This window comes from Saccopteryx bilineata, chromosome 2, assembly GCF_036850765.1.
Source record: "Saccopteryx bilineata isolate mSacBil1 chromosome 2, mSacBil1_pri_phased_curated, whole genome shotgun sequence".
NCBI classification, from domain to species: domain Eukaryota; kingdom Metazoa; phylum Chordata; class Mammalia; order Chiroptera; family Emballonuridae; genus Saccopteryx; species Saccopteryx bilineata.
Genome location: NC_089491.1, coordinates 134,815,015 through 134,836,545, shown reverse-complemented (window position 1 = coordinate 134,836,545; position 21,531 = coordinate 134,815,015). Strand labels below are relative to the sequence as shown.

Below are 21,531 nucleotides of genomic sequence, written 5' to 3'. Positions count from 1 at the left end.
GGAGAGACAGCGAGAGTTAGAGAGAGGGACAGATAGGGACGGACAAGACAGACAGGAAGGGAGAGAAATGAGAAACAGCCATTCTTCATTGCGGCTCCTTAGTTGTTCATTGATTGTTTTTTCATATGTACCTTGACCGGGGGCTACAGCAGACCAAGTAACCCCTTGGGCTCAAGCTGGTGTGCTTTGCTCAAACTGGATGAGCCCATGCTCAAGCTGGTGACCTCGGGGTCTGAACCTGCGTCCTCCACATCCCAGTTCGACGCTCCATCCACTGTGCCACCGCCTGGTCAGGCTCAGTTCACTTTTTGCGGTCTCACTGTATCATGGATTTTTAAATTGTACATATCTAATTTTGCATCTTGGATTTTTTGCTATATTGCAGGATTTTGCAGTATATAGTTAGATATTTTTATATACTTATTATTTTAGTTATTTTTGAAATAAAATAAGCATTTTCTAACCTAAAAAGTTGAAAGTGTTGGCCCTGGCCAGTTGGCTCAGTGATAGAGCGTCGGCCTGGCATGCGGGGGACCCGGGTTCGATTCCCAGCCAGGGCACATAGGAGAAGCGCCCATTTGCTTCTCCATCCCCCCCTTCCTCTCTGTCTCTCTCTTTCCTTCCTGCAGCCAAGGCTCCATTGGAGCAAGGATGGCCCAGGTGCTGGGGATGGCTCCTTGGCCTCTGCCCCAGGCGCTAGAGTGGCTCTGGTCGCAGCAGAGCAACGCCCCGGAGGGGCAGAGCATCGCCCCCTGGTGGGCAGAGCTTCGCCCCTGGTGGGCGTGCCGGGTGGATCCCGGTCGGGCGCATGCAGGAGTCTGTCTGATTGTCTCTCCCCGTTTCCAGCTTCAGAAAAATACAAAAAAAAAAAAAATAATAATAAAATAAAATAAAATCGAGTGATTCCACTGAGAAGTCTTTAAAAAAAAAGTTGAAAGTGTTTATACAAGTTTGGGAAATGTTAATAACAGTGTGGGAAAGGTTTATAAAAGTGTAGGGAGGGTTTATAAAGCCTTAATATATATATATATAAATAATAAAATAAATATAAGGTTGCTACTTTGCGGATTTTTGCCTATCATGGGGAGTTCTGGAACCTAACCCCTGCAATAGGTGAGGGACCACTGTATCTTCCCAGGCCTTAGAGGTTGAGGAGGCTTGCTCTAGAAGAGCAGACACTCCAAGTACCTTGTCCCATGATGCCACTATTCCCTGTGTTATATAAAATGGAACACAGGGACTTTGTTCATTCTGTACTTTTTAAAAAATCTTGTCCTGGCCAGTTGGCTAGAGTGTCAGGCCAGCATAAGAATGGCCTGGGTTTGATTCCCAGTCAGGGCACACAGGAGAAAAGACCATCTGCTTCTCCACTCCTCCCCCTTCTCTTTCTCTCTTCCATTTCCTCAGCCATGGCTCGATTGGTTTGAGCACATCAGCCCACATACTGAGGATGGCTCATGAGCCTCTGCTTCAGGCACTATTTTAGTTCAGTTGCGAGTATGGCCCCAAATAGGCAGAGCATCAGCCCTAGATGGGGGTTGCAGGGTGGATCCCAGTCGGGGTGCATGCAGGAGTCTATTTTCTCACCTCTCACGTGGAAAAGAAAAAAAAATTTTTTTTAATCTTCTAGTATGGTGTCATACATGCTTTTGTCAAGTGCATGGTTATATGCACAAACTCTTTTATGATTTTCATTGGAATTGCATTGAACCTACAGATAATTTTGAGAAGAACTAAATTTTTGAGGTTACTCTTCCAACCCATGGACTAAGTATATAATTCCATTTATTTAGGTGTGCTTTAGGGTTTTTCCAATAAAGTTGTATTAAAATACATCTTGTCCATTTTTATCCCTATGTCTTTCACAGTATTATACCCACATACTTTATATGTTTTTTTTTTTTTCCTTCACAGGAACAGAGAGAGAGTTAGAGAGAGGGATAGACAGGGACAGACAGACAGGAACGGAGAGACGAGAAGCACCAATCATCAGTTTTTTGTTGCGAGACCTTAGTTGTTCATCGATTGCTCTCCCATATGTGCCTTGACCGCGTTCAGCAGACTGAGTAACCCCTTGCTGGAGCCAGCGACCCTGGATTCAAGCTGGTGAGCTTTTGCTCAAACCAGATGAGCCTGCGCTCAAGCTGGCGATCTCGGGGTCTCGAACCCGGGTACTCCGCATCCCAGTCTGACACTCCATCCACTGCACCAACACCTGGTCAGGCTATATGTTTTTGATACTACTATGAATGACATCCTTTCTAAGGTAAAATTTCTAATTATTTTTAGTATATAAAAACGCAGTTGAGTGCTCGCTTCGGCAGCACATATACTAAAAATGCAGTTGATTTTTATGTATTTTTTTATTTTATTATTTTATTTATTTTTTATTTTTTTACAGGGACAGAGAGAGAGTCAGATAGAGGGATAGATAGGGACAGACAGACAGGAACGGAGAGAGATGAGAAGCATCAATCATCAGTTTTTCGTTGTGACACCGTAGTTGTTCATTGATTGCTTTCTCATATGTGCCATGACCGCGGGCCTTCAGCAGACTGAGTAACCCCCCGCTCGAGCCAGTGACTTTGAGTCCATGCTAGTGAGCTTTTTGCTCAAGCTGGCAACCCCGGGGTCTTGAACCTGGGTCCTTCCGCATCCCAGTCCAACGCTCTATCCACTGCGCCACCGCCTGGTCAGGCCTTATGTATTTTTTTTTAAAGATTTTATTTATTCATTTTAGAGAAAGGGGGAGAGAGAGAGTGAGAAAGAGAAGGTGAGGAGGAGCAGGAAGCATCAACTCCCATATATGCCTTGACCAGGCAAGCCCAGGGCCTTGAACCTGTGACCTCAGCATTCCAGGTTGACGCTCCATCCACTGCGCCACCACAGGTCAGGCTGTAGTTTTTTTAAAGATCTTATTTATTGGCCTGACCTGTGGTGGCGCAGTGGATAAAGCGTCAACCTGGAAATGCTGAGGTCGCCGGTTCGAAACCCTGGGCTTGCCTGGTCAAGGCACATATGGGAGTTGATGCTTCCAGCTCCTCCCCCCGTTTCTCTCTCTCCTCTCTAAAAATGAATAAAGAAAAAAAAAATAACAACAACAATTAAAAAAAAAAAAAAGATCTTATTTATTGATTTTAGAGACAAGCGATAGAGTGTGAGAAGGGATGAGGAGCAGGAAGCATCAACCTGTAGTATTTGCTTCTCCTATGTGCCTTGACTTGGCAAGCCTAGGGCTTCAAACTGGCAACCTCACTGCTCCAGGTCGATGCTTTATCTACTGTGCTACCACCAGTCAGGCTTTATGTATTTTTGTATCCAGCAATCTATATATTTTTAAAGATTTTATTTATTTATTTTAGAGAGGAGAGAGAGAGAGAGAAGGGGGGAGGGACAGGAAACATCAACTCCCAAATGGACCTTGAGCAGGCATGCCCAGGGTTTCCAACTGGTGACCTCAGTGTTCTAGGTTGACACTTTGTCCACTGCGCCACCACAGGTCAGGCAACAATCTATATTTTTTAAGTATTGCCTTTTCTTTTTCTGTTCTCTTTTTTTCTCTGGAACTGCTATGACTTCAGCCCAGGCCAACAGCATGATTGAAACCCATGAGTTCTGGCATGTAACTCATTTGGTCTCTTCTCTTGGAAATTGTCAGTGAGCTGGCCCTTCCTTCTGTGATATATTACAGCAAGGATTCCTATGAATGCTATCCAGAATCCTGGGTTTCGCCTACCTCTCCAGGTCAGACCCAGCATTTCACTTGAGGAACATTTAGCTGTTGTTTCCCTAATAAAATAACGCCTAGTATGGGAGCCCGACAGTCTGCCTCATAGGCCTTGGTTTGCTGTATTCTCTGTATCATAGGCCATCCCTGCTGTATTCTCTGAACTATTTCCGGGTACCTGGCCATTTTTCCAGGGTTTGCTTCTCTTAGCCATATTATCTTTGACCCTTCTGTTTCATTATGTTCTTTTTTTTACTAGATTGGAACTCTTGATCTATAGTATTGTCATTCTCCTTCCAACCCTCTGCCCTGCCCACCTCATTCATCAGATGGAAGCCATGCCCTATGTCACAATCATTTTTTTTTGTTGTCTCAGTCATTATTTCTCCAGACTCTGTCCAGGTGGGTTCTAACTCAATTTTCTTTTTAGTGAGTGAGAGAGAGAGGACAGGCAGATAGGAAGAGAGAGATGTGAGAAGCATCAATTCTTTGTTGCAGCACCTTAGCTGTTCATTGATTGCTTTCTCATATGTGCCTTGACCAGGGCGGCGTCAGCCAAGCCAGTGACCCCTTGCTCAAGTCAGTGAATTTGGACTCAAGCCAGTGACCATGGGGGTCATGTCTATGATCCCATGCTCAAGCCAGTGACCCTACGCTCAGGCTGATGAGCCCGTGCTCAAGCTGGTGACCTCAGGGTTTGAAACCTGGGTCCTCAGCATTTCAGGCCAATGCTTTATGCACTGTACTACTGCCTGGTCAGGCTTAACTCAATTGCAAATTATACTCAGTTCCTATCATGGCTGTGTTCTTTATGATGATATTTGAATACATCCAGCTGGTTTGTGTATTTAACTACATTTATACCATATTTTATGATGTAGAACTTATGGTCTGCTTTTGTTCATTTATTTGTGTATAATTTTGTGTGTATATTTTTTTATGAAGAGTTTTGGTCTAGCCTTAAAATACTACCTAAACTTTCTTGGAGCAGAGGAGGAGGGATGATGGATGGTCCAGTAAGTTTCTCATTTTCACTTTAGGTTGTCAGTTTCTTTTGATTGTGAAAGCATATGGCCTTTTATTTAATTGCCAGATTCAATAGCTATACTCTGCAAAAGATGATAATCTGAAGCACACTACTGATAATATCCATTAAAAACACCAAAAAAAAGAATATTTATGAGATATAGACAGTCCCTGATTTAGGATTGTTCAAATTACAGTTTTTCAACTTTGGTACCAAAGTGATATGCATTCAGACCGTACTTCTAATTTTTATCTTTTCTCAGGCTAGTAATATGCAGTACGATACTCTGTCATGTTGCTGGGCAGAGACAATAAGCTGTAGCTTCCATGCTTGTAGCCATGCAACCATGAGGATAAAAAACTGACACTCTACAGTGTAATATTAACTGCATTTTAGACTTAAGATATTTTCTACTTAGTGATAGGTTTATTTGTTGTAACCCCATAATAAGTTGAGGAGCATGTGTATTTCCTGGAGAATTTTCAGTGTCTCATTTCACTAGTGGTTTTAATTGTTTTAGAGACTCTGATGAAAAATCTCTCCAGATGTGTGTGTAAGCCTTTTTTTCAGTTATCTTTTGGTATGTATCACATCACCCCAAAATTTACTGGCTTAAAACAACATTTATTTATTCTCATGATTCCAGTGGTTATGGACAGTTTGTTCTATGTAGTGTCATCTGGTTCACTCATGCAGTTGCATTCAGCTGAAATCTCAGCTGGGGATGGAATGCCTGGGATATTTATACTCACATGTCTGGGGTCTTTGTGCTGGCTGTTGAATGGAGTGCCCTGGTTCTTTTCCACATGACCTCTCTGACTGAAAACAAGCTGCCACCTTCTTAAGGGTTTTACTTGAATCTGGCACAAATTCTCTTTTTCACATTCTATTAATCAAAGCAATCACAAAGCCAACTGAGATTTAACGAGAGAAGAATAGACTCCACCTCTTGATGGGAGAGTACTGTGTACCTACAGAAATGAGAGAAATAGTGGCTATCTTTGGAGTCAATCTACCATGAACAAATTAAAACAAAATTCTGTATACAACATCAGGGAGTTCACTAATTCATGAGAATCATCTATAATGTACCCTATACTTTCCAGATTCATGGGTTTGGAATTCCTACTTTAAACTGTAGTTTATCCCAGGAGTACAAAGTTAATTTCATATTCAAAAGGTAATAAATGCAATTCACCATATTAATAGAATAAAAGAAAAAAAACATTATCATCTCAATAAAAAAAGAATTTGACAAAATCTGACATCCATTTATTTAACAAAACAAAACAAAAACCTCTCAGCAAACTAGGAATAGAAGGAAACTTCCTCACTGTGATAAAGAATATTTATAAAAAACTGACAGCTAACATCATACTTGATAGTAGAGTTTTGTTTTTTTTTCACAGAGACAGAGAGAGTCAGAGAGAGGGATAGATAGGGACAGACAGACAGGAACAGAGAGAGATGAGAAGCATCAATCATCGGTTTTTTGTTGCGACACCTTAGTTGTTCATTGATTGCTTTCTCATATGTGCCTTGACAGTGAGGCTACAGCAGACTGAGTAACCCCTTGCTCAAGCCAGCAACCTTGGGTCCAAGCTGGTGAGCTTTGTTCAAACCAGATGAGCCCACACTCAAGCTGGTGACCTTGGGGTCTCGAACCTGGGTCCTCTGCATTCCATTCCAACACTCTATCCATTGTGCCACTGCCTGGTCAGGCTGATAGTAGAATATTAAACACTCCCTAATAATTGGAAATAAGACAAAGATATTTGTTCTCATCACCTCCTAGTCATCAAGAATGATCTGCTTTTGATACCCTATATTCTGTCTCTAAAATAAACTAGATCATCAAAGGCCTACCTGCCTGGACTGTACAATGTAGACTTCTGGTAGAATCGGTCTCCCCACCCCCAGCTAGAATGTACTCTGGTGTGATGCCATAGCCTATATTGAAAAACATGTAAGACAGCCATATATTCACATACACTGCTGAAGGGAGTGAAAATTCATATCATCAAATAGAATCTAGCAGCATATTAGAATAAACACTATGACCAAGGGTTTTTTTTGTTTGTTTTTTAACTGGAAATGCAATGATGATCCAACATTAGGAAAACTTTAAAAGTAATTCACATGTCAATCTCAATCTCCAAATATTACTGAAAAGATATGTAATAAAATTCAACACCCAATCTGATAAAAATTCTTTTTTTCTTTTTCTTTTCTAAGGGAGAGAAGGGGAGGTAGTGAGACAGACTCCTGCATGTGCCCGGACCAGGATGCACCCAGCAACCCCCGTCTAGGGCCAATGCTCGAATCAGCTGAACCATCCTCAGCACCTGGGACCAACTGAGCTATCTATCCTCAGTGCTTGGGGCCAATGCTAGAACCAATTGAGCCACTGGCTGCAGGAGGGGAAAAGGGAGAGAACAGACAGAGGGAGGAGGAGGAGAGAAGCAGATGATCACTTTTCTTGTATGCCCTGACCTGGAATCAAACCTGGGACGTCATCCACTGAGCTACCAGCCAGGGCCTAAAAATTCTTAATATATAAATGAAATATAGAAAGTTTTATATTGAATGTATCCTTTTCATATATATATATATATTTATTTATTTATTCATTTTGGAGAGGAGAGGGAGAGACAGAGGGAGAGAGAGAGAGAGGAGAGACAGAGAGAGAGAAGGGGGGAGGAGCTGGAAGCATCAACTCCCATATGTGCCTTGACCAGGCAAGCCCAGGGTTTCGAACCGGTGACCTCAGCATTTCCAGGTCGTTGACGCTTTATCCACTGCGCCACCACAGGTCAGACTATATTTTTTTATTTATTCAGTTTTTAGAAAGGAGAGAAAGAGGGAGAGAGAGAGAGAGAGAAGGGAGAGAGAAGGGGGGAGGAGCAGGAAGCATCAACTCCCATATGTGCCTTGACCAGGCAAGCCCAGGGTTTCGAACCGGCAACCTCAGCATTTCCAGGTCGATGCTTTATCCACTGCGCCACTCCTTTTTTTTTTTTTTTTTTTGTATTTTTCTGAAGCTGGAAACGGAAAGAGACAGACAGACTCCTGCATACACCCAACCGGGATCCACCCGGCACGCCCACCAGGGGCAACGCTCTGCCCACCAGGAGCCGATGCTCTGCCCCTCCAGGGCATCGCTCTGCCGCAACCAGAGCCACTCTAGCGCCTGGGGCAGAGGCCAAGGAGCCATCCCCAGCGCCCGGGCCATCTTTGCTCCAGTGGAGCCTTGGCTGCGGGAGGGGAAGAGAGAGACAGAGAGGAAGGAGGGGGGGGGGGTGGAGAAACAAATGGGCGCTTCTCCTATGTGCCCTGGCCGGGAATCGAACCCGGGTCCCCCGTACGCCAGGCCAACGCTCTACCGCTGAGCCAACCGGCCAGGGCCCACTCCTTTTTATATATTGATGAAAAACATAAAACATATCTCTCAAGGACAAAAGCTAAATGCCAACTAAAGCTAGAAAGAAAGGATAGAAGGAGCATCATAGCCACTATTATTATTTTTTAATATGAAGGAATATGCACAGGAAAATTATAAAATGTATATAATAGTCTCAAGATAATACATTCTTTTGCTGTCAATTAAAAAAAAAAATTTAGTGCCTGACCTGTGGTGGTGCAGTGGATAAAGCGTTGACCTGGGATGCTGATGTCACTGGTTCAAAACCCTGGGCTTAAATCAATAAATAAAATATTTAAAAAAAAAAAAAGAGAAAAAAAACAAAAAAAAAACCCCTGGGCTTGTCTGGTCACAGCACATATGGTAGTTGATGCTTCCTACTCCTCCCCTGTCCTTCTCTCTCCCTTATCCTCTCACACTCTCTCTTCCCCCTGCTCTCTAAAATGAATAAATTAAAAAATAAAAATAAAAAAAATATTTAGTAAGAAAGAGAGACAGACAAGGAGAGAGATGAGAAGCATCAACTTTTAGCTGTGGCACTTTAGTTGTTGTTCATTGATTGCTTCTCATACATGCTTTGTGGGGGATGCAGATGAGCCAGTGACTACCTGCTCAATCAAGCCTGCGACCTTGTGCTTCAAGCCAGTGACCTTTTGGACTCAAGCCCACAACTATGGTATCATGTCAGTGAACCCACACTCACGCTGGTGAGTTCATGCTCAAGCTGATGAAGTCAGGGTTCAAACCTGGTACCTCAGCATTCCAGGTTGATGCTCTATCCATTTTGCCATTACTGGTGAGGCCAATTTTTTGGTTTTTTACATTTCATTTATCTCCAGGTTCTTCTTACCTCAGATTAAATAGAATAAAAATGTTTTAATAATGCCCTGGCCAGTGGTTCAGTGGATAGAGTGTTGGCCCAGTATATAGATGTCCTGGGTTCATTTCCCAGCCAGGGCATACAGGAGAAGCACCCATCTGTTTCTCCACCTTTAACCTTCTCCTTTCTCTCTTATCTCTCTCTTCCCCTCCTGCAGCCAATGCTCTATTAGTGCGAGTTGGCCCAGGCACTGAGGATGGCTTCATGGCTTCCTCCTCAGGCGCTAGAATGGCTCTGGTTGTAACAGAGCAACGGCCCAGATGGGCAGAGCATTGCCCCCTAGTGGGCATACTGGGTGGACCCCTGTTGGGCACATGCGGGAGTCTCTCTGCCTCCCTGCTTCTCACTTCAGAAAAATACAAAAAATAAAATTATCACAAGAAAAAAATTTAATTGTATGATGAATGTTAATTAGACTTGTGTAATCATTTCACAATGCATACAAATATTGAACCATTATGTTATAGACTTAAAGGTAGTATGTTATATATCCTTGTGCCTTGATTTAAAAGAATTATATGCCTGACCAGGTGGTGGCACAGTGGATAGAACATCAACCTGGGACACTGAGGACCCAGGTTAGAAACCCTGAGGTGGCTGATTTGAGTGTGGGCTCATCATCAACATGATCCCATGGTCACTGGCTTGAAGCCCAAGGTTGCTGACTGGAGGCCAAGGTCCCTGGCTTTGGCAAGGAGTCACTGCCTTGGCTGGAACCTCCCGCCCTCACACACACATAAGGCACCTATGAGAAAACAATAAACCAAGATGCTACAATGAAGAATTGATGCTTCTCATCTCCTTCCCTTCCTGTCTCTCAAATAAACTTTAGTCCACTGGTATTTTACCAGAACAGGATACCATGATAGCACAAGACAATTCCTTATCCTTGGATCCTTAGCCTTTCCATCCGTTGAACTTATCAGGTGTTCTATTGTTGGAAAAACCATTTATCCAAAACTGTTTCTTTTACCATCTTGTGCTGATGCCTACAATTGCAGTATTCGAGTTTTGTTCTTTGAAGTGATTGGGGTATGAAAATAAGCTTGTAAGACCTGATGATGCATTTGGAATATTCATTATTTAATGTTAGTTGTATGAGACTCAACAGCCAATCAGACCTTTGGCTGTGCATTAGAAGGTATCAATTCTTACTAGCATTTTTAACTATTATAATGGAACCAAAACATAAAAATATCATGGATGTTATCTAATTACATTTAGATATAATTTTATAATTTATAAGTTTTATAATATACTAAGATAATTTAAAATAAAGTCATAATATAGCCTAACCAGGTGGTGGCGCAGTGGATAGAGCATTGAACTGGGATACGAAGGACCCAGGTTCAAGACCCCAAGGTCACCAGCTTGAGCACGGGCTTATCTGGTTTGAGCAAAGCTCGCCAGCTTGGACCCAAGGTTGCTGGCTCGAGCAAGGGGTTACTCGTTCTGCTGAAGGCCCACAGTCAAGGCACACATGAGAAAGCAATCAATGAACTAAGGTGGTGCAACAAAAAACTAATTGATCTCTCTCCGTCCCTATCTGTCCCTGTCTATTCCTCTCCCTGACTCTCTCCGTAAGAAAAAATAAATAAAATAATAATATATGTGTATACCAGTAAAATTACTCTTTCTGTTCAATATACTAATACATAAAAAACTTTTGACACCTCAACAGAAAACACAAATCTGAACTCATTTAAGACAGGGAATACTTTATTCAAACCCATCAGAAATGGACAGTTGAGTCTGTAACAAAGCATTGTTTTAAAGCATAGGCCAATAATTGTTTAGAGTACTCGCTGCTACATTCAAATTAAGACCACAACTTTTAAATGTTTAAAACAGAGTAAGTTTCCCTGTAAAAGCAGCACCGTTGTGACATTTAAACTTTAATATTCCTCTCCTTCTTCCTCACCCTCTCCTTCAACAGAATCCACACCAACCTCCTCATAATCCTTCTCAAGGGCAGCCATGTCCTCACGTGCCTCGGAGAACTCTCCTTCCTCCATGCCCTCACCCACATACCAGTGGACAAAGGCACGCTTGGCATACATCAGGTCAAACTTGTGGTCCAGGCGAGCCCAGGCCTCAGCAATAGCTGTGGTGTTGCTCAGCATGCACACAGCTCGCTGCACTTTGGCCAGGTCTCCACCAGGGACCACAGTGGGAGGCTGGTAATTAATGCCAACTTTGAAGCCAGTGGGGCACCAGTCTACAAACTGGATAGTACGCTTGGTCTTGATGGTGGCAATGGCTGCATTGACATCTTTGGGAACCACATCACCTCGGTACAGCAGGCAGCAAGCCATGTATTTACCGTGGCGAGGGTCACATTTCACCATCTGGTTGGCTGGCTCAAAGCACGCATTGGTGATCTCTGCTACAGAAAGCTGTTCATGGTAGGCTTTCTCAGCAGAGATGACAGGGGCATATGTGGCCAGAGGGAAGTGGATGCGGGGATAGGGCACCAGGTTGGTCTGGAATTCAGTCAGATCAACATTCAGGGCTCCATCAAACCTGAGGGAAGCAGTGATGGAGGATACAATTTGACCTATCAACCTATTCAGGTTAGTGTAGGTTGGGCGTTCAATATCAAGATTTCTACGACAGATGTCATAGATGGCCTCATTGTCAACCATGAAGGCACAGTCAGAGTGCTCCAGGGTGGTGTGAGTGGTGAGGATGGAGTTGTAGGGCTCAACTACAGCTGTGGAAACCTGGGGTGCTGGGTAAATAGAGAACTCCAGCTTGGACTTCTTGCCGTAATCGACAGAGAGACGTTCCATCAGCAGGGAGGTGAACCCGGAACCAGTTCCCCCACCAAAGCTGTGGAAAACCAAGAAGCCCTGAAGACCTGTGCACTGGTCAGCCTGTTAGAAAAAAATAATACAGGAAACATAGTTACTGGTTTTTGTGATACAAAATATATTTTCACTTTTTATACAAATCTAAGGACACAGATCTTATTTTGACAAACACTTTAAAAACTGTAGGCCATACTGGAATAACTTGACATTTCTTTCTTTCTTTTTTTTAGATTTTATTTATTGGTTTTAGAGAGAAGAGAGAGAGAAAAGCTGGGAAGAGGGAAGAACAGAAGCACCAACTCGTAGTTGCTTCTCCTATGTGCCCTGACCCAGCAAGCCAGGGGACTTGTACCAGCAACCTGTGCATTCCAGGTCCGACGCCTTATCCACTGTGCCACCACAGGTCAGGCACAACATTTCTTAATTTAAAATATCTTCATTAAAATTTATGAAATGATACCAAATAATCTATGTTTTGAATTTTTAACATACTGTAAAGGAATAATTCATCTTATTACATTTCAATTCTGTATTTGAAAAAAAGTATTATTTTAAATTTCTTCCGTAGAATCATTAATTTATTTTACTTTTAGAACAAACATACCAGTTTCCGAATTCGGTCCAAGACGAGGTCAATGATCTCCTTGCCAATGGTGTAGTGTCCACGGGCATAGTTATTGGCAGCATCTTCCTTGCCTGTGATGAGCTGCTCAGGGTGGAAGAGCTGGCGGTAGGTACCAGTGCGAACTTCATCTGGAAAAAGGAAGCCAGGCAGCCACCTGTCACTAACAACCTGCACCAGCCTGCCTAACCCCAGGGCAGGCACAGAGCCCCCAGGACTTACTTCCTGTCTCAGACCCCTGGGATCTCACTCAGGTTACTGAGATCAACTCACCAATGACTGTGGGTTCCAGGTCTACAAACACTGCCCTAGGCACATGCTTGCCAGCGCCTGTCTCACTGAAGAAGGTATTGAAAGAGTCATCTCCCCCTCCAATGGTCTTGTCACTTGGCATCTGGCCATCGGGCTGGATGCCGTGTTCCAGGCAGTAGAGCTCCCAGCAGGCATTGCCAATCTGGACACCAGCCTGGCCAACGTGGATGGAGATGCACTCACGCTATTGGAAGGAAATGAGAAAAACTGTAAACATAGGCTGTGTTAACATTTTGAATTTTCAGTAGATTTCTAAAAATATTTCTAGTAGTATACAGATATTCTTCAAATTTATCTAAGTTCATGTCCCTAACATAATAGAAATGATTAAGGAAAAGCACCCCTACAAATGCTGCAGATGGGCATGGCCTGAGTAATTAATGTTGTACTGTTTAGCACATGGTGCAAGCCCATTGTTCCTACCAGCATGCTTGAGTAGATTTTTCACATTTAAAAAATATTCAAAGCACTGATTTTATAAAACGAAGTAAGTTAAATTCAACCATTAATTGAAATCAACATTACTACCTTGTTCTGCTTTAAATAAAGATAAAAGTTTAGTCTAAATGATTTGGTATTTCAACATGAGCATCTGTACTGCAGCTGAGGCTAGAAGCCACACCCTTCTGCAGTCTATCTGCAGAATTCATCTGTACTTGGGGGTTTGAAGCTGAACAAGGGCTGACTCCTGAACTGCTGCATTTGCTGTGCCTGGTACTAGCCTGTACTGTCTGCTACATTATTTAACAGAGCAAGCTCTATTTCCAGAAACTGCCTACATGATCTCATTGTGCCGTTCTGCCAGTTTTCCTCCGCTGAACCAGGCTGGGACCATATGCCTAAATTGAAATGAATTAATGAAGTGTTAGAACAAACAATAGCTGGACATGGAGTATAATTCTTCTTTGCAGAAATTTCATTACTTTTTAAAAAGTTTCTCCAGAATCTTCTCTACTATAAAAAAACTGAAAAATTATTCTTTAAAACAGTTCCTAAATTAGAAACAAATATCGCATGAGAAATACCAAACAAAGAATAAAACCCAGTGAAAGGATAATGAAATATTTCTTTAAAATAACAAAATAGTACCTATTTTCATTCTGAGATTTTTCTACCCAGCACAGAATGTTCACACTCAATGGTCTTTACGGCTACAACTTCATTGTCTATTCACTGACAGGGGGGTGGGGCAGGGAAGGGCGTTTCCCTGGGTCCTGACCATTAGGGTACCTTGGCTCACACAGTGGTTTTCCTCACTGAACAGGGTGCCAACAGACAGACATACTCTAGTCAGTCAGGGCGGGGTAGCCCAGGACCAGATTTTAAAGGACTTGTCAAGTGAATTGTGATTTTGCTCCTCAAGAAAAAAATATTTCATCTTCATCTAAGTTGTAGCAATGAATGAAAAACCTAACACCTACAGTTCCACAATGATGAAAGGCTTTTTAAGTTTTCTCCTGATAGAAGAGGTTTAGCAAAAGCCAACCCCGCCCAGTGGCTCCAAGGCCAGAAAAGCCAGAAACAAACAACTCCACCCCTGCGCCGCCCTGACGCCTGCTACCACCGGCTTCAACAGAAACTAACCAGTTTTTCCTTGTTAATGTATTTCCCATCTTTCTAAAATGCCTACGAATCAGCGAGGGAACTTGGGAAGCTTTTTTTTTTAAAATAACCCAAGGGTCCACTTTGTTCCAGTCCTTCCCTCCCCCCACTCCCAGCTACACCCACCGACCCCTGGTCTTTTAGGGCGACTCCTCCTCTCCCTGGCCCTGGGGAAACACGCGGGAAAAAAAGAGCCTCTCCGAGTCACTCGGAGACAGTGTACATATACACTGGGGCCAAACAGGAGACGCCACGATCGTCTTTCCCAGCCCGAGACACTTTCATCACCAACAGATGGGCTGCTGGAGGCTCCGAAAGGCTCGGATAACAAAAAACCCTTCCAAGCCGCCTTTGTTTTTCCCCACGGTTCTGCCGCGCCCTGGGCACAGTTCTTTCTGAGCTCCTCCTGCACTCTGCACTGCGGCGGCGGCCAGCTCAAGGATTTGGGACAGACAAAGCTTAACCTCGCCAACAAAGCGTAAGGCTCCTCTTGCCAAAGATACTGTAAAGGGAAAAAGGACTTCATATTTTCCAAGTACCCTGGAAGACTGACCCCACCCAACGACCACAAAGAGCCAGAGAAAACAGATTCCTACCATGGTTGCTGTTTTGCTGCTGCCAAATGGAAGGTGGAGAGGAAGAGGAGAGGTTGTTGCTTCTTACAGCACGACTCTTAGGCGGTCGATGTAAGAGAACCTGCGGCATATGGGCGGATGCAGCTCCCTATATACAACTCAGTCACCATGGGGATGGGCTGGGGCCTTTTCCTGTTGGTCCAGACCCCTCAATCTGCCCAGAGAAGCCATGACGGGAGAGTTGTGATTGGTGCAAACGACATGGGATGAGGTAATCTCTCCCCCACCCCCTTTTCCCTAGCATCCATAGACTGCATCCTTCAGACAAAGAGACCGAGAAAGAACAGTCAGCCGAGCATCCATTATGGGGTGGGGTTGGGGAGGGGGGTGCAAAAGAGAAGAAAGAGAGTTGAGGGTGGATGATTTTACGGTGCTTAAACCTCCAACTACAGTAAAAACCACCAATGTAAGTTTTTTTTCCCCAACATTTAATCGCAGATTTTGTGTTGAGATGAAATATTTAATGGAAAATTACTCCCAGTTCCTCCGTCAAATTATACTGAACCACATTCGGTGAGGATTGAACATCTCAAATTGCTTTAAAAATAAAGAAGAGATGAGAATGATGTTTAAAATGGCTTGGGTAAATGTAATTTTTTAAATGAAAAAAGGTTCAGTAATAGAGACATCCAAAATGGTTTTTCAGGTTCAAGTAATTTATTTTCAGACCTTCGTTTGCACCTCTCCCCCAAATAACTAAACAAAAATGGAAGATGGAAAGAATAACCATACTAAATATGGAAGCACACAAGTAGTTCTAACATGGCAATAATTGAGGTCTAATGAACATACCATAGTTAAATGGTTTACTGGAAATATTCCTTTACTAGAAGTCTATGTAATATATTTTATGAAGTGTATTGTTCCTTACAATGAATCATCTTTTCTGATAAAGAACTGAGAAAATACAAGGAGAAAGCATTGAGTTCAGAAGCTAGTACTACCTGGTCAGACAGTTATATTCTGTATTATTCTGTTTCCTGGAATGAGAAAAGTAACAGACACCAAATTAAAAAGGAGAACTGTACAGTGTAAAAAGAAGACCATTTTGTAATGTTGCCTCCATCCACAGATAACTGTAATGTCAGCTCAATAACTACATTTCTTTTTTTTTATGTAGCTCTTGTGTGAATTTGGTAAATCTCCTCTAAGAAGCAACTGTGGGAATTGTAGCCAGCCTCATACCGTTGCTATTCAACTAGAGACTGGTGGTTGCTCAATTGCCTCTTGGGACAAAAAGGCTTTGCTTTCACCTCCTAGGAAATGGATTGCAGTAACATTCTTTTGCTACTTAGAAAGGCTCCATTATCAATAAAAATAGGCTATGCAGAATAAGACTCTGGACTGGGTGCCTCCTGACATTGATGAAATCCCAGAGAGAGAGGTTTGTAATGGTCACAAAATTGAAAATTTGTATTTTCCCTTTGGTTGTCAGTGACATATTTTTAGGGTCTGCAGCACCATTTACAGTGCTTTGCCGAGCCCATTCATTCCTGCTGGCTGGCAGGCAGAGCAGGGTGTGGGAGGGAGGGACTTGAGGAGACAGCTGCTGTAAGGTTGTGATGTTACAATAATGGCCATGGATTTTTCTAGCCTGCAAACCACAGCTCTGCTTTACATGTTCAAATTTGCTTCACTAATCTTCCCTAGAGGAGAAAAACCCAATGTATGAATTATTTTATCTACTTTTTGCATGTCACAGGAAAAATAATCTTCAATATCATCTTATCTTTCTTCAGAAAATAAAAGTATACTTCAGTAAAGAGACAAGAAAATTAAGGACAACCTGAATACTTCTTTCTAAATTCAGAATTACATTTAACAAAAATAAGAATTAAGTGACATGGGGGGGGGGGTAAGGATTAATTAAGTAGCTCATTGAAAAATACTTCCTTCAAAATTTTAACAATGAAATAAATTAGACACTGCTAGACCATAGTAAAATGTACAAATCTTTTGGGAATGAGAGGCACAGTCTTGAATTTTATTTTCTTTACATTATAAAAGAAATATGTCATTTGCCCAGTAGTCTCAATTCTTTATACAGTTTACACTGAGGATTAAATAAAAAAGAGGAGGTTCATGCAATTGATTCTTTGTAATTCTATCTCAGTGCCATTCTGTTCCTTATGTAAATGAGGAAATTTTTTCTCCCCTTGGGCATAAGTAACAATAAGATCTAGGTCAGAAATAGACTATTTGAGCACTGATAATCTTAAATATATAAATGGGAGAGCAGGGGGAAAAAACTAATCTCTTCTTTTTGTTCTTTGTCTGATTAATAGTGTGCCAACTATGGGAGGCAAAAAAATATTTTTTTTATTCGTTTACTTTTTATTTTCAGTGCCAATTTCTTTAACTTACATTAGCTATCCTACTAATGGATTCATTATTGTCCATAGTAAGATTAGGATAAAACTTTCTCTTTTTTCTTTCATAATATTGTGGAATTAAGCTTTTTTGTGTGTCTATACTTTATCTCCATTAAAATGTGAACGCTAGTCTCTGGCAAAGTGCTTAGTGTACAATGGGCATTATACATGTTGGTTGAATTAAATGAACAGCTCTCTGTGCATATTTTCATTAACTATTATCATGGTTAGTAATTTATTTATTTAAATTTTTTGTGAGAGATAGTGAGAGACAGAAAGAGGGACAGATAGGGACAGAAAGACTGGAAGTGAGAGAGATGAGAAGCATCAATTCTTTGTTGCGGCACCTTAGTTGTTCACTGATTGCTTTCTCATATGTGCCTTGACCTGGGGGGGGGGTGGCTACAGCAGACCGAGTGACCCCTTGCTCAAGCCAGCAACCTTGGGCTCAAGCTGGTGAGCCTTGCTTAAACCAGTTGAGCCCGTGCTCAAGCCGGCAACCTTGGGGTTTCAAACCCGGGTCCTCTGCATCCCAGTCTGACACTATCCACTGTGCTACCGCCTGGTCAAGCTAAAAGTATTATTTTTTAAGATTTTATTTATTCATCTTATAGAGAGGGGGAGTGAGAGCGAGAAGTATCAACTCATAGTTGCTTCACTTTAGTTGTTCATTACTTGTTTGTTGCTTGTTGTATGTGCCTTGACTGGGCAAGCCCAGGGTTTTGAACTGGTGACCTTAGAATTTCCAGTTGATGGTCTGTCCACTGCACCACCACAGACCAGGTTAAAAATATTTAACAAAGTATTTTATTTTTTAAATATATATACAATAAGCATTTACCGAGTGTCTGTAGTAAGCCCTAGACCATTCTAAATACTGTGAGAATTCAGAGGTGGTAGCATGGCCCCTTTCACCAGAATCTTCCAATCTAATTGAAGAAATAAAACAAAAACATGTACATCAGTTTGAGAATGGGCCTGACCTGTGGTGGCATAGTGGATAAAGTGTCGACCTGGAACACTGACGTCGCCGGTTCAAAACCCCAGGCTTGCCTGGTCAAGGCACATATGAGAGTTGATGCTTCCTGCTCCTTTCCCCTTCTCTCTCTCCTCTCTCTCTAAAAATGAATAAACAAAAAAATTTTTAGCCTTGGCCGGTTGGCTCAGCGGTAGAGCGTCGGCCTAGCGTGCGGAGGACCCGGGTTCGATTCATGGCCAGGGCACACAGGAGAAGTGCTCATTTGCTTCTCCACCCCTCCGCCGTGCTTTCCTCTCTGTCTCTCCCTTCCCCTCCTGCAGCCGAGGCTCCACTGGAGCAAAGATGGCCCGGGCGCTGGGGATGGCTCTGTGGCCTCTGCCTCAGGCGCTAGAGTGGCACTGGTCGCAACATGGCGACGCCCAGGATGGGCAGAGCATCGCCCCTGGTGGGCGTGCCAGGTGGATCCCGGTCGGGCGCATGCGGGAGTCTGTCTGACTGTCTCTCCCTGTTTCCAGTTTCAGAAAAATGAAAATAAATAAATAAATAAATAAATAAATAAAAATAAAAAATTTAAAAAAAAATTGAGAATGGTATGTGTTTGAGTGTATATGGGGATGAGCCTTATAGACTCCATTGCATGACTCTGTGTATCTTAACTTATGTAGGAAACAAGAGTTGTCTAACACGTTTTTTTCCACTTTTTTACCTCCTACTTATCCTTAAATTCATTCCAATCTGGATTCTACTCCAGCCACTCCTTAAAACCATGTTTCTTGCTAAATCCACTTGACACTTTAGTTCTTATTGACCGGTGAATGCTTTGTTACAGTTTACTATTCTTTTTCTTTCTTTTTATTTATTAATTAATTAATTTATTTATTTATTTTTCATTTTTCTGAAGCTGGAAACAGGGAGAGACAGTCAGACAGACTCCCGCATGTGCCCGACCGGGATCCACCCGGCACGCCCACCAGGGGCGATGCTCTGCCCACCAGGGGGCGATGCTCTGCCCATCCTGGGCGTCGCCATGTTGCGACCAGAGCCACTCTAGCGCCTGAGGCAGAGGCCACAGAGCCATCCCCAGCGCCCGGGCCATCTTTGCTCCAATGGAGCCTCGGCTGCGGGAGGGGGAGAGAGAGACAGAGAGGAAAGCGCGGCGGAGGGGTGGAGAAGCAAATGGGTGCCTCTCCCGTGTGCCCTGGCCGGGAAGCGAACCCGGGTCCTCCGCACGCTAGGCCGACGCTCTACCGCTGAGCCAACTGGCCAGGGCCAGTTTACTATTCTTGAGACACTTTCTTCCCTTGGCCTCAAAAACTACATTTTCTGGATTTTATTTCTATATTTTTTGCTTTTTTTTTTTCCTCCTCTCCTAGTCTTCAAATGTTGAAGTTCTTCAAGGTTCAGTCCTAGGCCTTTCCCTCATTTTATTCTGTGAGATCTCATCCACTTCTAATTATTTGTTATGCAGTAAAGATATGTTTTGTGCATTCTTGTTTTTATGCAATTTTTCTTTTTTTGTATTTTTCTGAAGTTGAAAATGGGGAGGCAGTCAGACAGACTCCTGCATGCACCAGACCGGGATCCACCTGGCATGCCCACCAGGGGGCGATATTCTGCCCATCTGGGGCATTGCTCTGTTGTAACCAGAGCCATTCTAGCGCCTGAGGCAGAGGCCACAGAGCCATCCTCAGTGCCCGGGCCAACTTTGCTCCAATGGAGCCTTGGCTGCGGGAGGGGAAGAGAGAGACAGAGAGGGAGGAGAGGGGGAGGGGTGGAGAAGCAGATGGGCACTTCTCCTGTGTGCCCTGGCCCAGGAATTGAACCCAGGACTCCTGCATGCCAGGCCGATGCTCTACCACTGAGCAAACTGGCCAGGGTCTTTTATGCAATTTTTATTTATTTATTTTTTTATTCATTTTAGAGAGGAGAGGGAGAGACAGAGAGAGAGAGAGGAGAGACAGAGAGAGAGAAGGGGGAAGAGCTGGAAGCATCAACTCCCATATGTGCCTTGACCAGGCAAGCCCAGGGTTTTGAACCAGCAACCTCAGCATTTCCAGGTTGACGCTTTATCCACTGTGCCACCACAGGTCAGGCTATGCAATTTTTATAATACAAATTTTAACAATATAAATCTGTGAGTTCATAAAGATATCCCCACAAAGCAAAAGAAAAAAATTAAAAAGATTAAAAAGTGAATTAAAAATAATCATTGTCTGACCAGGCAGTGGTGCAGTGGATAGAGCATCAGACCGGGATGCAGAGGACCCAGGTTCAAAACCCCAAGCTCATCGGCTTGAGCTGGGGGGTCACTGGCTTGAGCGTGGGATCCTAGACATGACCCTGTGTTTGCTGACTTGAGCTCAAAGATCACTGGCTTGAAGCCCGGGTCGCTGGCTTGAGCAAGGGGTCACTCGTTCTGCTGTAGGCCCCCCCCCCACTCCCCTCTTTGGTCAAGGCACATATGAGAAAGCAAACAGTAAACAATGAAAGTACCGCAAGAAAGAATTGATGCTTCTCATCTCTCTCACTTCCTGTCTGTCTGTCCCTGTCTGTTTCTCTCTCTGTTTCTCTCTCTCTGTCTCTGTCACAAAAAAAAAAATAATCATCATCTCATATCATTGTACTATTAGAAGTAACTAGGGCACCAACTCCATACTCTATACCAGTGGTAGTCAACCTGGTCCCTACTGCCCACTAGTGGGCGTTCAAGCTTTCATGGTGGGCGGTAGCGGAGCAACCAAAGTATAAATAAAAAGATATATTTTGGCCCTGGCCGGTTGGCTCAGTGGTAGAGCATTGGCCTAGAGCGTGGGGGGACCCGGGTTCGATTCCCGGCCAGGGCACACAGGAGAAGTGCCCATCTGCTTCTCCACCCCTCCCCCTCTCCTTCCTCTCTGTCTCTCTCTTCCCCTCCCGCAGCGAGGCTCCATTGGAGTAAAGATGGCCCGGGCGCTGGGGATGGCTCCTCCGCCTCTGCCCCAGGTGCTAGAGTGGCTCTGGTCGCAACAGAGTGACGCCCCGGAGGGGCAGAGCATTGCCTCCTGGTGGGCGTGCCGGGTGGATCCCGGTTGGGCGCATGCGGGAGTCTGTCTGACTGTCTCTCCCCATTTCCAGCTTCAGAAAAAAAAAAAAAAAGATATA

The 21,531-nt window shown here is 43.4% G+C and overlaps 1 protein-coding gene, 1 long non-coding RNA gene and 1 other non-coding gene across 3 annotated transcripts in view; 2 read left to right on the top strand and 1 right to left on the bottom strand.

The window, feature by feature from the left end:
* The window catches only part of LOC136324698 (uncharacterized), a 30,342-nt gene extending 17,909 nt beyond the window's left edge, over window positions 1–12,433 (top strand). Inside the window, exon 4 of the long non-coding RNA XR_010729129.1 lies at window positions 12,099–12,433. This is a non-coding gene — a long non-coding RNA (uncharacterized lncRNA). The remainder of the gene's footprint in view (window positions 1–12,098) is intronic.
* Window positions 10,754–15,142, bottom strand: LOC136324693 (tubulin alpha-1A chain). The gene is made up of 4 exons (XM_066257929.1): window positions 15,001–15,142; window positions 12,764–12,986; window positions 12,473–12,621; window positions 10,754–11,931 (listed from the first exon to the last, which is right to left on the bottom strand). The coding sequence occupies exons 1-4, from the start codon at window positions 15,001–15,003 to the stop codon at window positions 10,951–10,953; spliced, it is 1,356 nt and encodes a 451-aa protein (XP_066114026.1). The 5' UTR covers window positions 15,004–15,142; the 3' UTR covers window positions 10,754–10,950.
* Window positions 15,143–21,156: 6,014 nt separating this feature from the next.
* TRNAS-AGA (transfer RNA serine (anticodon AGA)) lies at window positions 21,157–21,233 on the top strand. Its single transcript has one exon. It is a non-coding gene; the product is annotated as a tRNA-Ser (tRNA).
* The last annotated feature ends 298 nt before the right edge of the window (window positions 21,234–21,531 follow it).

Coding starts and splice junctions, on each gene's coding strand:
- LOC136324693 (XM_066257929.1), bottom strand. Junction 12,622..12,763: donor CCTGGAACCCACAGTCATTG/GTGAGTTGATCT, acceptor TCCTTTTTCCAG/ATGAAGTTCGCACTGGTACC. Junction 11,932..12,472: donor TGGACCGAATTCGGAAACTG/GTATGTTTGTTC, acceptor TTTTTCTAACAG/GCTGACCAGTGCACAGGTCT.